Source organism: Pungitius pungitius, chromosome 15 (assembly GCF_949316345.1).
Source record: "Pungitius pungitius chromosome 15, fPunPun2.1, whole genome shotgun sequence".
In the NCBI taxonomy this organism is placed as follows: Eukaryota; Metazoa; Chordata; class Actinopteri; order Perciformes; family Gasterosteidae; genus Pungitius; species Pungitius pungitius.
The window spans coordinates 7698831-7714232 of record NC_084914.1 but is presented as its reverse complement, the minus strand read 5'-3'; the positions used below and the strand labels follow the sequence as shown (position 1 = coordinate 7714232).

The window sequence follows — 15402 nt, the reverse complement described above, 5'->3', positions numbered from 1 at the left end:
ATATTGATTATGCGTGTGCTCATTAGCTCTTACACAGATATCAACTTTCCATGTTCCTCATTTGGTTCTGGTGAGGGGGGGGGGGGGTGTCTGTAGCTATCTGGTGTTGCAAAGTGAGCAAGTTGGAGGAGATTATCAACATGTACTGCTTTGCATGTACTTTGGAGACTGAAAAAGAGACAGAGAGAGAGGGGGGGGGGGGATATATCGTCTATAGGGCTGAGATGAACAAACGTTCTTGCTGCAGCACACTGTTAAGTCCTGAGATGCCACCAAAGTCCATCTACACCCATGTCTTGTTTCTGAAACCTAGAGGTGTATTGTTAAATATGGCCCCCATAATTCTCCCTGAAAAAGACCCACACACAGTTCAAAACATCATGTGGCACAGCTGATGATTTAAAGATATCGTTGTTTTATGTGTTTTGCAGACCTCAGCACGACTCTTTCCATAACACGCTTTCTCTGAGAGGATATGAACAATAAAGCTGGTACATGTTGGGATGGACAAATGCTGGGCCTGCGTTCAACACCTCTAGTAATACAAAGTAAAGTTCTCCCGCGTTCTTCACCGCACTGAAAACGTTGTCGCTGTACGAGAGGCGAGATTAGCCGTACCGCTGTTGTGTTGTTGTGATCCGCAGGCACTCGGAAAGCTTTCCGTGTGCGATAAGGCCTCAGACTTTTCCTCTCTCCGCCCTGACCGGGGCAGACGGCTGCTGTGCAGCCCCTGGACGGTGCCTTCCACGTCGGCATGGGGCTCCTCCGCTGTGGGCTCCGGTGTGGCTCTGATGGAGGATGCAGATAAGAAGGGCTGTTGTGACTGGGCCGACTAAAGGCCAAGCGGGATGATGGTGAGTAAGCTTCTTGTTATCGTTATCTGGTGATCGGGGTGTTTGTGTGTCAGTGGGTCTGCATGTGTGTGCTTGTGTGGAATGTTTATACAGTTCAGTGGCGGATATACTGATGGAAAAGGACCAACACAACAATCTAAAAATAATCATTTACGGGAAAGTGGTCTGCGTTTAAAATCCCACTGAAGAAGAAGCACAGAGTTATCAGTCAAATCTGCTCATCCAATCTACTATCCAAGTAAAATGGGTGTAATGAGTATGAAATGAGTCTGTGGTTATGTTACTGATACACTACTTGATGACTTCCATTATCTGTTGTAGGCTTATAGCTGGAAGAGTTGCAGCTGCTTATATACTGTAGACCAGGTCCTCCAAACGTTCTTAAGATAAACCATGATTCAATGGTTAGACAAAATAATGAAAATGTAAAATAAAAAAATAACTCTGCCACTCATATTTGTATTCGTGGAGTTTCCTCTAGTGTTCCCTAAGGCACCTCTGCAGTTGCTAAGGGTAACGGGGAAAGACTGCAGCTCAACTACTTTGATAGGAACATACCATCGGCCATATATTGAGTCAGCTGCAACACCTGAACACCACATGTTGGGTGTAGATGCAAACTACACAAGCAAAGACGCTAAAACAAAAAAAAATTGCAGCTTGAAAAGACGCTGAAAGGAACGTGTATGGTTACGAATGGCCTCACGTCTGAAACAGGACAAGAGGCACCAACAAGGCACAGCTTTTTTTGCTACAAGGCCTCCACTGATAACGTATTATCAAGGTCAGTGTCACCAGAGATGCCATGCTTTGTCTCCACTCTCCCCTCTCAGTCTCAGACGCAATAAATCCCTGGCAGGAGCAGGCCGGTTTCCCAATGTCTCTCTCTCTCTCTTTCAGTGTTGGCGGTTGAGAACAAAACAAAAACTACACGCGTAAAACAGATCAAAGAGACAATCTTTTCCTGTCCGTTCGTTTGCAGAGCGTGCTCTCCGGTGCTGTCGGTAGAGGTGCAAAATGTAGGATTGTTGTGGACAAATGTGAGATATTTATCTACTTTGAAGTCACGCTCACGCGGGGGTCCCTCAGGCAAGCATGTGGTATGTGAATCAGTGTGAAAAGTTGTTTTTAAAATGCATTAGTTGTTTGGGAAAAATCACTCACGCTCACTCGACACATTGGCAAACATGTGTAATACACTTGTCTGCAATTAGAGCTTTAGCTATTTTAAAGAGTCACAGGTGAGCTTCTCTGTTTTGAAGCGATGGATACCAACAAATGAGAGAAAGAGACGCATAGCATGAGGAGTTAGAGGAAGGAAAAGAGCAAGACAAAGATCAAGGAGAGCCATAATCTCTGAGATTTAGACTGTGTTTGATCATGTCAACTTGAAACATAGGAACGTGCAGAGGACATTTGTAAATGCAAAACTACAGTGCATATGCAATGAGTATAACACTGAACATGCAAAAGGAATACGTTTCCTGATGACACTTGTTTGTTCAAGTGAATGTGTGGGCGTCATTAGAACAGATACCATTTTGAAAAGACAAAGCAATATTTTCATCTTGCAAGACAGGATTCGTGAGTCGAGTTCTAAGAAAATGAAGTGAGGCCTCAGAAAAACGCCTCCGCACAGCGAAAAAAACAAACTGAGTAGTGAGCAAGAGTATCTTACACAAGTTACATAGAGAGTGAATTGTTATGCGGCACATTTGCGCCACCTGGTGGCAACAGCCGCGCGGCGGTAAAACGCAACGCGCGCGCGTACCGCCGCCTCGCTGCCGAGCCGCGCACTGCGTCGACTGCGCGGATCCGAACCGAGCGTTTCTGCAACAGCTGATTCGGTCGCCATTTTTTAATTTTATTTTTTTTCCATCACGAACATAAACAGCATCAGTCGCGTCGCGGGCATTTGGATGTATCGCTGTTCGGAAGAAAGCGACGACAGCCTCCCCCCCTCCTCCCTTGCTGCAGAGCCCTCTTTCCTCTTTCAACCGAAGATGGCGGTTGATTTGGTCACCTGAACCTCCGCGTCGGTTCGGGTAAGAGAGCGATCGGCTCGTCGTCAGCCGGCCGTTGCGTTGCTCGCGAATGCACGGTGCCATGACAACGAACGCGGCTGTCGCGAGCGCACCGCGGAGCCGTCGAGCGATTTAACGCCGACGTCTCGCCGCTTCTACGTGAGCAAGCAACGGCAGATGAAGACTCGGCTCTTTAAACCCCTGTACACCGTAGCACCTGACACACACGTACAGACACCGTGCTAACCGGGCCGTTCGGTACGTGTGCATCCGGCCCCTAGAAAAAAAAGGGGCTGCTCGTGGCTCGGTACCTGTGTGTATTTACGTCAACCTGATTGTTTTTTTTTGTTTTCTTTCCGCACAGAGATGGGAATCCAGGGTGGATTTCCTCACCGTGAGGGAGCGGAGGTTTAAAGGGGCGGGCGGGGAGGGCAGGAAAGGGGGCCTTTGCTGCTCGCCGGTCTGTGAGGAGATGGACCAAGAGTACGAGAGACGGCTGCTGAGGCAAATCAACCACCAGAACCTGCCGACAGAGGACCGCCTGTCAAAGGTCAGGGGCAGGGAATGATGGGAAATCCGCTCCAGGTGGAGGATGCTGGTTCATCTCAGTATTGCAGCACCCTGTGTGTGTGTGTGTGTGTGTGTGTGTGTGTGTGTGTGTGTGTGTGTGTGTGTGTGTGTGTGTGTGTGTGTGTGTGTGTGTGTGTGTGTGTGTGTGTGTGTGTGTGTGTGTGCGTGTGGTACCTATTGGTTTGCATACACTAAACATAATTTAGTGTGGCGCGTAAATGTAAAAGTAAACGTAAAAGTAAATGCTAAGCGATATTTAAAGGGCTGCAGAATAAACATGTCCAATAGTAAATACCCTGCTCTCTCTTCCTCCATCCCAGTGTGGAAGTGCTACTTGCAGTCCCGTCAGCATTAGGTTAGGGGACCGCTTCATTCCGACCCGAGCCGGAAGCAACTGGAGCATCAACTTCCACTATGCCAATGTGAGCAGCCTTTTGCCCTACGCCACAAGAACACAGCTTGTATGAATACAAAACATGGACATGGACTGTTGCTTTTCTCTATGCAGGAGAACTGCCGCTCCCCAAACCAGACCCGAAAAGTAAAGGATGCCACTTCGGATTCAAGCAAAGGTCAGACATATTTAACCTCATAGGACTCATCTGTTGTTGTTTTTTGGGGGGTTCTGAGCTATATTCTCTCCACCATTGTGTGTCTCCATCACCATTTTCCACTGCTACCCCTCCAGATGCCGTGGCTTATGCTGCGCTTTTGAGGAATGAGTTACTGGGGGCGGGGATAGAGACCGTGCCAGACGCTCACACCGACGACCGGCGTCCCTCTGTCCGCTCTCAAGACTCTCACAGCCTTTTTAGGGTAAGAGTCATGAAAAAACCCACAGAAATATAATTTCCTCAATAGCACCTACAAAGTCCCTTAATACGATTCTGCTTTGTGTGTTTGTTCCCTGCAGTACACTGTCCACACTACGAGAGTACCTTTTGATAGCGATAACGAAGTCTCCCCTTACTCCCTTTCTCCGCTTAGTAACAAGAGGTACGGCGCTTACCTCACACGCTGCACACCGAGCAGCCACAGTGCTTTAAACAGCGCTGTCGGGTAACGCGCATGTCTCCCTGTTCCCTTCTCCATGTTTCCGTAGCCACAAGCTGCTCCGCTCCCCACGCAAACCAGCCCGTAAGATCTCCAAGATCCCCTTCAAAGTGCTGGATGCGCCGGAGCTGCAGGACGACTTCTACCTCAACCTGGTAGACTGGTCAGCGGGCAACTTGCTCAGTGTGGGTCTGGGAGCCTGCGTCTACCTGTGGAGTGCCTGCACCAGCCAGGTCGGAGGAGTGACTTAAAAGACGTTTATACACAGCTTGAGTTTTATGATTCAATCTAAAAGGGAAGCAAGAAAATGGGCACCTGATCTGCTTTCCGCATTTACGTGTAATCTTATTTGTGTCCAAAACAGGTGACGAGGTTATGTGACCTTTCCGTGGATGGAGACTCAGTTACGTCAGTTTGCTGGAATGAGCGGGTGAGCAGCCGCAACAGATTATTTACTGCTGCTTATTTAAAGAGAGGAGTATACGAGAAATAATGAACCGCTCCAAGTGAAGAAATAATGGGAAAGATAACAGTGTGTCTGACTTTGGCTCTGGTCTTATTAGGGGAGTCTTGTTGCTGTCGGAACCCATAAGGGTTACGTTCAGATCTGGGACGCAGCAGGAGGGAGGAAGCTTACCAGCCTGGAGGGTCACTCAGCACGTGTAGGTCAGTCATAGCTGCAGAAAAGTGGGATCACTTAAAAGTGTCCTTTTAGCAAACAAAAAGGAGGATCCCCCTTTATTGATTTGAATTTTATTTTGCCCTTTGCCACTTTCCCCCCGTTTTTTTTGCACCAGTAAACATGTTATTACCAAATAAGAAACACCAGATGGATTGCAGATGTAATGTGACACCCTCCGTCCAACACCCTTTGTGTTGTCAAGGTGCCCTGGCATGGAACGGCGAGCAGCTGTCATCGGGGAGTCGGGACAGGGTGATCTTACAGCGGGATGTCAGGACCTCCCCATCAGCTGAGCGGAGGCTGCAAGGTCACAGGCAAGAAGTGTGCGGCCTCAAATGGTCCCCCGACCACCAGCACTTGGCGTCCGGAGGCAACGACAACAAGGTGAGATTTTTTTTTTTTAAATCTGTGGTTGGCCACATGACCGGGGACCGTGAACAGGTTGAAACTCCCCCCTGCCCAGCTGCTGGTGTGGAACAGCTCCAGCCTTCTCCCCGTGCAGCAGTACAGCGACCACCTGGCGGCGGTGAAGGCCATCGCCTGGTCCCCCCACCAACACGGGCTGCTGGCGTCGGGGGGCGGCACCGCCGACCGCTGCCTGCGCTTCTGGAACACTCTGACGGGTCAGGCGCTGCAGAGCACGGACACTGGCTCCCAGGTCTGCAACCTGGCGTGGTCCAAGCACGCCAACGAACTGGTGAGGATCGAGAATGATAGACGTGTCGTGATTAATGAAATGTTTTTTAATAGCTGGTGGATAAAAGAAGGTACAAAAGGTATCCCTGTTAGCCAATTAATGGAACGCAACATTGGAATCACATCTCGGGGGGGGAAATAACAGCCTGACCCCACGGTACAAATGTCTTACATAAAACAAATAATACACTTTAGATGTTACGGTGTCCAACCATATTATTTCATTTTCACTTAAATTATTTTGACCCATTAATATACACCTAGCTTCCAATATTTGTATACATGTATATGTACAATCCCAAATGATTGACTGCAATATCTTTGCAATAACAATCCACTGTGAAGCTACTGTTTAATGTTCAGTCTTCGTTAGTAAAGAAAGTGCTGATTCGACTGTATAGTCAGACTGGGCTCTAGTGGGTGTTGGTTTTTGCATAACATTGAATTATTCTAAGACTTGCTTCTTTATGATATATTTCCCATGTGACGTGTGTATGTCTTGCATTCATCAGCTGATTCCTCCCTCTTTGTGTACAGGTGAGCACTCACGGCTACTCTCAGAACCAGGTGCTGGTGTGGAAGTATCCATCACTGACACAGGTGGCCAAGTTGACTGGACACTCTTACAGAGTGCTGTACCTGGTAAGACTGCTGATTTGAATGAAAGGCCAAGCGGGTTCAGGGACACCGGAACTAGAGTGCCAACTAGATGTACACATAACTCATAAGTAACTTGTCTCAAAAAGGATTACTTACGTTATTGATTATTTACTATTGATGCATTTGAGGCTAAGTTGTTGTTCTTGCTGCTGGTCAAAGCCAGCAAATGTCAACTACTTATTGTTCTGTTAACGACGATGTTTTTGATTATTTTCTCTGCAATATGCAGTATAATACAAATCAGCTTGAGACTTTATTGTCCCCCGGGGTAAATCCCTCATTAGACAGTACTACAGGCAGCAGGCCAACAGTCAGAACACACAATGTCAGTGCACGCATAGAATTCCAGCCTTTTCGGCCTGTCTGTGCTCTGAACCTGCCTCCATTCAAGGATTTTAAGTTAGAAATGTTCACCCCGTCACCAGCTCCTCTGTGTTGGTCCTCCCTTCCCAGGCCGTGTCGCCGGACGGGGAGGCCATCGTTACAGGAGCCGGGGACGAGACGCTACGCTTCTGGAACGTCTTCAGTAAGACGCGCTGCACCAAGGTACAGTGCATTCGTGAATTAGCTCGCCGCACAGAGCTGGAGCCCTCCCCACTTAGTCAGTTAGTTTACTAAACGGCCTTTTTTATTTAAGTCGATTGCGATTTCTTTGGTCAACTTGTCATTTAAAAAGAACGCTTTCTTCATGTTGAGTGAGTGAAGTGTAAGAAACCAATTACGACATTTCTGATACAGATTTAAAGTGGTGCTTTTGTTTGAACCTTTGTGGAGAAACTTGGTTTTAATAGACGTACGTCTATTAAATGTCAGTGTCAGTTTTTTGATTGACAGCCCTTCACAGGTCCGATGGCCTTACTGTTGGAAGTTACGAAACAATTTGTTGAAAGCTCTCAACGTTTGTCTAATTGCAGATCTCTAGAAATGCTTTGTGTTGAAGAAACAACGGTTTTGAGCATTTAATCAAAACATTAAAAAGTCTGTATTTATGTCTAATTTTAGGTTTTGGAATTTCACCTAACAAAAAAAAGTCCCTAATCCTCCTCCTCACTGGCAGAGGCGGCTGTGGATTCAGGCACAATCAGACGTATTGTAATGTTTGGACTTTCCCCTTTTATTTCCAGGAATCAAAGTCAGTGCTGAACCTCTTCACAAGAATACGATAGTGAACAGACTTTTCTGGTTTCTGGTGGAGCCTCCAGAGCTGTGGGTGAATTGCACGGAGTCACCAGCGGCACTTATAGACTATCACTGAGAGTCCTCTCTCATCTCGGTGCACTAACCACTAATAGGACAGTGCTCACGTCCACCTTTTCTACTGAGGATGCAATCCCAACTTCCAACAACTGCCATCCCTCACAGTGAAGTCACTGATTAAAAAACAAAACAACAAGCAGTCTATTGTCAGGACATATTGTCTGCCTAAAGTCGTTCTTGTCATCTTTTTCTGTTGTGTAAGTGATATATATATATATATAAATATATATATATATATATATATATTAGAGGAAGTATAATATGTACGAGAGTCATAAGCTATATAAGGTAATAATGTCAAGGAAGAAGAAGGAGAAGAGGGGGACTGGTAGTGCGTGTGGGGGGGAGGGGGGGGGGGTGTTCTATATTTTGATTATGTGATGATATCTTCAAACAGCATACAAAAGAATAGAAATAATAAATAAGTGAATAGACACACAGTTGATCATGCAGCTGCAAAGAATGAACTGTTTATTGGTGTCTTACAGTGTGTCTCCTTTTATTTCCTCCTACTTGGACACTTGCAGAGGTATTTGGTGCTAAACATGTTGCACAGAGGTCCACTCATCCTAGCAGTACACTAAAGCTGTCTTTTTGCTTTGGTTTCGTCCAAGCGTTATGGTTTTTGTTGTCCAGCTTCGCCTGCCCAAGTGATCGGCACAATTTGGCACCATTTACCGTTGAAATGGAAAGATCCTGGATTCTCTTTTGTTACTTTCTCTTGACCTCGGAGTGCTACCACCTCAGTAATCAGAGTATCCAGATCCCTGCAGGCCCCGACAGAGCAGAGAAAACTCCTTCACAATGTCCTTAACGCGACGCTTGTGGGTTTGCTCCCTGGAAAGAAAAGGGAAGAAAAAAAAGATGCAAATATGTTTTGTTGAATCATGTAAACAGAAACAACCGAGCCGACTGCAGACGGTTCCCAGAATCCTGTTACTGTGAGGCGACCGATTACCACTGAACTTGTGATTCGATGAGGCCTGTGTGTCGTTCTACGTTCTTGAATCAGGGGTTTTGTTGCAGCGTTTTTCTTGTTATTTGACTGAATGCAGAGTTTTACCAACACATCAGCTTTTGAAACAAAAGCACAGTTTTGCTTTCCAATAACTGTGAAAAGTGTATACGACTATCACCTCAGAAGCTGCTGACGGAAGTTGTGTTTCTGCTCTGTGGAGACCTGGGCGGAGGGGAAGCCCGGGACCTGCAGCGTTTCCTTCAGCCACTGGGACAGCAGAGCTGGACAGTGTCTGTTTAGGCTCAACAGCACCTCGGAGAAGTGCTCCGACAGACTGCGAGGGGACTCGCCCCCGACTGCCTGAGGCAGGAAAAACGAGCACAGCCTTGCATCAGAAAACAGATATGTGACGGTTTTGAAATGAGACCAAACGTTAGGGATGAAATGCGTCCTCTGGTTTAATGAGGAATCAACGATAACATTTTCATGGTCTCACCTGGAGTAAGGTCTCAGTCAGTAGCTTGCCATCCTCCTGCAACACCTCCCCAAGCAGGGGCATGTCTTTACAGCGAGGCAACAGCTCGGTCTGCCATGTACAAAGAAAGAAGAGGAACAATGAGCTTTTCTTTAAACAAATGATTACAGCTTGCAACTATTTTTCTCAACTTACAAAGAATAGTGTGGCAGCTTTCACTGTGGCTGTTTCTGGGAACTTCAAAGATAGAATCCCTGGAGAAATAGACCAGGAAAAGCAAAAGAAAATTGAGATCTTGGAAAACAAAAAATGATCAAGAGAGCTTGGACCCTGAAGTTAAACACAGTAATTTATAAATAGTAATGCAACCTTTTAGATTGCATGGAATGCCACCTATTGGGGTCAAGTAATCACATAATTTGATTTATTTTCAAAAAATATTTTCCTTTTACATGCAGCATGCTTTGTATCAAAAGTACCCTACTTTGGTACATTTGAAGACACCTCTGTTACAGAATTAAAACGTTCATATGGAAGTGTTGTGATAAAATGTGCAAGACGGCGACAGGAAAAAGACGATGAACCAGCAGCTGCAGCAGAGCAGAAGCTGCAGGTCTGTTGTCCACGGTGACACCTCGGAAATGATGTTGAGAACATTTGCGTTCATGTGCCGCATTTAAAGTGTGGATAGCATTATTGTACCTGGCATTTGTTATTTTGCTTAAAGTAGTACTTTTATGGGAGTAGGCCTATAATATTTGAGTACGTGGCAATACTCACCGCAGTAAAACAGCCTTTTAACATCCAACTGGTCAGACAGGTACATATCAGGCTTCCTTTTAAGAATCTGAATGAAGCACAAAGTAAGTTGGCAAAGTTGCCTGTGAGCTCCAAATGATGCATAACAATGGACTGATATGTGCAACGCACCTGAGCATGGAGGTGCATAAATGATTCTGCAATATCGGGATGATCCCGTGGACCTGCGCAATAAGTATAAAATGAGATAAGGCAAAACAATTTTAAAAAATGAATTGTAATTAATTCCAGGTTTTTATTACCTTGCTGAAATAGAGTGAGTGTGGCAGAAGTCAACACTTCAATAAGGCTTTTAATGCTAGCGATGTGATGTTCCTCTCCGGCAAAGATGTGAACCATCTAAACAAAAGAGAGAGATTTAAAGTCTGGATTACAGTTTGAAGTGATAATGCTTTTATTCATGCCCTGGTCTGTGGGGGGGGTACCTGCCGCGCCAGATCCAGTGCCGAGGCTTGTGGGAAAGCACAAAAGATCTGCCCCAGCATCTCGCTCAGCTGAGCCACCATGGGCCCGAAATCATGTAGCAGGGTTCGAACTGACTTTTCAAATACCCCACACACTGCCTGGAGAGAGAGAGAGAGAGAGAGAGAGAGAGAGAGAGAGAGAGAGAGAGAGAGAGAGGGCTGTGAGTCAGAAAACATACATCTATAAATCATTCATGCACAAACACACACACATAGACATCAACATGCACACACATATTTATGTAGGCAGTGAAAAACCCTCCTACCTCAACTACATCTGAGTCATCAAGCCACTTGCTGAAGACGTTCTGGATCAATGTGAACACTTGCTGTAGAACAACAACAACCTAAAAAAATGTTTTAGTGTATATTTCATTTAAGTATGCTTGTTTGATTTTGACATTAAATATTTGGCATTGTCAGTAACATGCACAAAGCCAATTCTGACGGTTGATTCACACACCTCTATTTTACTGGTGTGTTAGAAGACGACTGAGGTTATTTGCTATCATTCAGATACAGTTGCTGGTATGACTTGTGGTAATGGAGCAAACCGTATCCATAGTTACGCCATTTCCTCGCGCTGAACTCACTGGGTTCTGCATGCTTTGTGTAGGAGTGAGTCTCGGGCTGGACGCTCCCTCTGAGCTGTCTGCTTCTCTGTTGATGTCCAGAGTAGTGAAGAGACTAGACAGCATCCCCAGGATGTGAATAATAGACTGTTTGTTTGTAGGATCGGGCTGGAAAGGGAGAAGAGGTGCACAGGTTTGATTTGTAGACGTGAAGACGGTGACAGTTGAAGGAAAGAGAGTGAGAGTTAAGAGCAATTTCACTGGAGGAGTTGTGTTCAAAAGGTGCAAAGATGCTGCAGGAAAATAACTGAAAATAAATGGCACTCATTTCTAATTGATCTGGTATTATTATAAAACACTGCACTAGTTCTGTAATAATACAGTCAAAAGATACTTAACTCAAATTGTATTTGAAAACACACTTTCATTGGATCTTTTCTTTATGCAGTTCGTATAGTGTACTTTTTGACTTAAAAATGAAGTATTGCAGTCAAGTACGTACTATTGGAGGGATGGTAAACTACTTCTACCACTCCAGGTATTGTTTTCGTATTCGTAGGGTTCTGTAAATGTTGTATGAGTTTTTGGGATGTACCTCCTGCTGTGCCAGTGTATCCAGCCGCTGGACGTGAGGGGTGATGAGAGAGTGAAGTCGGCCCAGAATCTCCTCCACTGGCAGGGCGGACAGGAGGAAGCCCAGAGCCTGCATCAACCACATGCACTGGCTGCTCTGCACACACACACGCGCAAAAAAAACACACGCACACACACACACACACACACAAAACACATCACAGACACAATGTGTCCAGAGAGACGCTTGGTGGTGCATTTGTGTTCACTGAGCGGGACAGAACTGGTGAATATTGAAGGCTGTTTACTCACCTTATGGATTTCTTTAACCAGTACATCCTGCCGAGGATCATGGGTGTTAATAGGAGGGCAGTAATCACGGCAATCTATTTTGAATGAGTCTGACCTGTGACATGGTCAGGATATCCTGAGCGTAGGGGGCGAGGTCCTGTCTACACTCTCTGCAGATCCTCTTCAGGGTGGACACACTGGACACGGACAGCTCTGGCTTCCCAAGGCCCTGAAGCACCATGGGTATTATGCCCCCTATCATCACCGGGTGATCAGCCAGCCACTCGGCCAAGGATCCTGTCCAACAGGAGGTACGTGTAAGGGATAGTGAGTGTCAATGGGCTCGTTAGCCGACGGCAGAAATGTACATCCGTGTTGGTTAATCATCCTGGTTGTAATAATGTTGTAATATATAACACGTCACGTGTCTGTTATGTACCTATGGTGTACATGACAGTGTCAGCCAGCATAACGTTGCTGATGTTGATTCTGGGAATGAGACCAATAAGGCCAGGGATAACGTCGGAGTAGTTCACGTCTATCGTCTCCGCTATGGACTGGAAGCCAAATAACAGAGCCTCTGTGTCCTGAAGGCAGGAAAATAGTATTGTTTAGTTAGTTCAGTTAGATAGTAGACGTGCATGGAGTGGGAGACGCTGATTAATGACTTTACCTGCCAGACCGCTGACTGTTGGGGGTCCATCAGCTGTCTGCCCAGCCTGTCATAGAGGTTACTGAGCAGCTCTGCCCCCAGCATTTCATACACGTACATCAGCGTGTCAGAAATATCGACTCTGACAAGTCATGGAGAAAAGTGTGAGTAAGATCCAGCTTCGGAGCTCCTGAAGAACTTCCTTTAGTTTTGTGTCTTACCTATAGATTCGGAACTGCTCCTTGTCATCAGAAGACCAGGAGGCATACTCCTCCTCGGAGGGATAGTGGGACTTATGTAGCAGTACGTCTACCAGTTGGAAGTAAACGGGCCTGTAGACCTGCAGGTAAACTGCCTGCTTATCCTCCTCGAATGACAAGATGTCATCCTGAACGTGCAAGCAATTATTAGAAAGAAGGTTTGTCTAAAGGGTTAGGGTTGCCCTAACTTGAAAAAAATGTATATTGTTTACATGCATTTATCTTATAAATGTCTTATTTTGCCGTACCTGTAGAGTGTACCAGAAGGTGAGTGTGAGGGAGCTGCTGGTCTCACTGACTGGATAGTGCCCCGGGAAGCCAGTACAGAAAAGAATCATGTTAACCAAAGCCAGATACTCCTGCCAATGCTCCACCTGCTCCAACAAAACCCTGCCATACACAAAGATTTAACAAACTTAAGAAACAACTCCCTTTACCGATGCCAGGTAATTGTGTGCGGTTGTGCGTACCTGGAGTGTGTTTCCCCCATAGCAACGGCGATACGACAGATACCGTGTGAGGTTTCCATGTCCCCATCCTGAGCCGCTCTCTTCAGCTGGTCATGGAGGCCCAGCACCAGAGGCATCAAGTTCACCAGGGCATCAACGTACCTGCACGACCAGGTTGTGAGTCACACGCCTGAATACTTAACTGTGGCCTCTCCGTGGATTTCTGAAGCGGCGTGTTTCTCACCTTTGACTGTCAGGCTGCGAGATGGCGTTGACTATCGTCTCCACGGCCGTGTCGAACAGCTCTGGGTTGGACAGACCACTGAAACAGTCCTGGACCAGCTCATGACTCTCCCCCAACGGCACATCCAGCCTCACCCAGCTGGATAAGCAGCGTAGCACCTTCTCCTTCACCTGGTTGGAGGAGTCCTGACTTTGGAGCAGCTGACGCAGCAAGGGACACACCACTGCCCACTCTCCGACCAGGGCCCCCTTCAGCTGGGCACGGCGAGCTTGGGCCAGCCGGCCGCTGTGGAACTCCTCTGGAAGCACGGTGAGGAGCTCCAGCAGTGCGAGGCAGTGCGCCTGCGGGTCCTGGGGGGCCTCAGGGGCGCCTTCAGAGTCAGGTTTCTGCGGTTGGAAGGCTCTCACCATGTCCGCCACTGGTTGGGACCAAACCTGCGGAATTAAGTTCAGAGCCATAGAGGCCAGGGCGACACACAGCCTGGTTAGCACCATCTTGGGCCCCGAGGAGAAGTGCAGGATGTTGGAGAGGAGCTGCATCCTCAGGCTGTCATGCTGGTCTGAGGGGAGATCGCTCCAGTGATGGGAGATCTTGGTATGGAGGGTGCTGGCGCCAAAAAACTGAACCTCCGGAAGCTGCAAGGGAGACAGACTCGTTGTAATGGAGGAAATAGCTGCTGTGGAAATATTCAACATGTTTTCTCGTCAAAGCCACACACCTTGTCGGGGCCAAGCAGTGCCCAGCAGAACTGCCATGCCTGTGCGGAGGCCTGGGCCTCGGTCAACCACTTCTGGGCCACATTCTTACGCTCCATGACCGGGTCAAAGTACAGCTGGTAGAGAGCCTTGGGGTGCAGAGAAGATCCGATACAAAGTTAAAGTAAATTGGTGATATCAGGTAACGATGGCAATATCTGAGGGTAAAGACATCCTAGTCACAAACATCACTTTATCCCCATTCTCCAGGTACAATAATGGCAATAAATGCATCAGTGTTTCGTGCAACAGGTTGTTAATCAGTTCACTGAGCTGCACTAACAACCTGCATTGATGATCATGCATGCTGGATGTCCAATGGTTTGAATGGAGTACGCAATGTGTTGTCATAGCGAGTAATCCAAGGCACATGGTGTTAGTTATTATTAGGACAGCATATGCTTATAGCTGGTATCATGTTACAAAATGTCCAGTGTGTCCAACCTTCCTTTTGGTCAACTACAATCAACCAGACTGTTTTAAATTGTTTTGTTCATTATTTGAGTTATTGTATCAAATACAATGCATATCCATTTAAATAAGCGACATGCTGCTGCAACTTTTCTTTTTGACAAATGCAAATGACCTCTCCTCATCTGAATGGTAGCACAGAAGCTCCACCTCTAGGCACTTAGTTTAAATAACAACCATTCAGTGAAGTGGCTGATTATTGAAACTTACCGACTCCACATTGTGCACCGTTAGCTCCAACTCCACCGGGCTGTCTCCCGGGTTGGCTGGAGGCTCCATCTGGCGCAACATGAAGATGCCTCCCCTGCTGCCGTTGAAAACCCCACGGAAATTAAAGCCTGAATGTCAAAAAGCGGTGATTAAAACGAGGAGACGGTGCTCTCACGCCGAGGACGCAGCGGGTCACTCAGCTGTCCACACAGTGCACATGTGGGCCGTGCGCGCAGCCATGACGACACGCTGACCTCTGAGGGGGGCTGGAAAGTTGTTGTCTCACATTACCCCCGGCCGGCACCGACGCCTATCACCGTGTAATCTCCGCGAATAACATCGGCGCGAGCCTACGACGAGCGCGAACACGGCGACAACTCGCGTGCGTCCGACGGCGAGGGCGCTCCTGACGC

General features: G+C 46.9%; 2 protein-coding genes across 5 annotated transcripts; one reads left to right on the top strand and one right to left on the bottom strand.

Moving 5' to 3' along the window:
- The first annotated feature begins 2644 nt into the window (after positions 1–2644).
- fzr1b (fizzy/cell division cycle 20 related 1b) lies at positions 2645–7960 on the top strand. Of its 2 annotated transcripts, none has more exons than XM_037458420.2 (14): positions 2645–2899; positions 3243–3428; positions 3769–3870; positions 3957–4020; positions 4137–4264; positions 4362–4444; positions 4551–4734; positions 4866–4931; positions 5065–5167; positions 5386–5567; positions 5647–5880; positions 6417–6521; positions 6993–7085; positions 7664–7960. In XM_037458420.2, the coding sequence occupies exons 2-14, from the start codon at positions 3351–3353 to the stop codon at positions 7703–7705; spliced, it is 1464 nt and encodes a 487-aa protein (XP_037314317.1). In that variant the 5' UTR covers positions 2645–2899; positions 3243–3350; the 3' UTR covers positions 7706–7960. The 2 variants fall into 2 exon arrangements, with proteins under 2 accessions (XP_037314317.1, XP_037314316.1); XM_037458419.2 differs by having other exon boundaries at positions 2645–3136.
- Positions 7961–8226: 266 nt separating this feature from the next.
- LOC119209247 (importin-13-like) lies at positions 8227–15313 on the bottom strand. Of its 3 annotated transcripts, none has more exons than XR_009942443.1 (22): positions 14990–15313; positions 14272–14397; positions 13554–14188; positions 13331–13471; positions 13109–13250; positions 12822–12988; positions 12622–12742; positions 12388–12535; positions 12064–12245; positions 11970–11996; positions 11680–11814; positions 11106–11252; positions 10779–10859; positions 10474–10611; positions 10291–10387; positions 10160–10212; positions 10010–10076; positions 9425–9483; positions 9251–9340; positions 8933–9114; positions 8755–8841; positions 8227–8633 (listed from the first exon to the last, which is right to left on the bottom strand). XR_009942443.1 is itself a non-coding variant. In XM_037458417.2 (22 exons), exons 1-21 carry the CDS (start codon positions 15068–15070, stop codon positions 8805–8807), a joined length of 2856 nt encoding a protein of 951 aa, XP_037314314.2. In that variant the 5' UTR covers positions 15071–15313; the 3' UTR covers positions 8518–8633; positions 8763–8804. The 3 variants fall into 3 exon arrangements, 2 of the variants coding, with proteins under 2 accessions (XP_037314315.2, XP_037314314.2); XM_037458417.2 differs by having other exon boundaries at positions 8518–8633; positions 8763–8841; XM_037458418.2 differs by lacking the exon at positions 8755–8841 and having other exon boundaries at positions 8230–8633; positions 14990–15310.
- Between the last annotated feature and the right edge of the window lie 89 nt (positions 15314–15402).

Excerpts from the sequence above, each read along its gene's own strand:
- LOC119209247 (XM_037458418.2), bottom strand. The coding sequence starts at position 15,070 with ATGTTGCGCCAGATGGAGCCTCCAGCCAACCCGGGAGACAGCCCGGTG. Across the intron at positions 10,860-11,105 it reads CACAAAGCATGCAGAACCCA|GTTGTTGTTGTTCTACAGCA; the intron begins GTGAGTTCAGCG and ends ACATTTTTTTAG. Across the intron at positions 8,634-8,932 it reads TTCCGTCAGCAGCTTCTGAG|GGAGCAAACCCACAAGCGTC; the intron begins GTGATAGTCGTA and ends TTTTCTTTCCAG.
- fzr1b (XM_037458420.2), top strand. The coding sequence starts at position 3,351 with ATGGACCAAGAGTACGAGAGACGGCTGCTGAGGCAAATCAACCACCAG. Across the intron at positions 3,429-3,768 it reads CAGAGGACCGCCTGTCAAAG|TGTGGAAGTGCTACTTGCAG; the intron begins GTCAGGGGCAGG and ends CCTCCATCCCAG. Across the intron at positions 5,168-5,385 it reads GGGTCACTCAGCACGTGTAG|GTGCCCTGGCATGGAACGGC; the intron begins GTCAGTCATAGC and ends TGTGTTGTCAAG.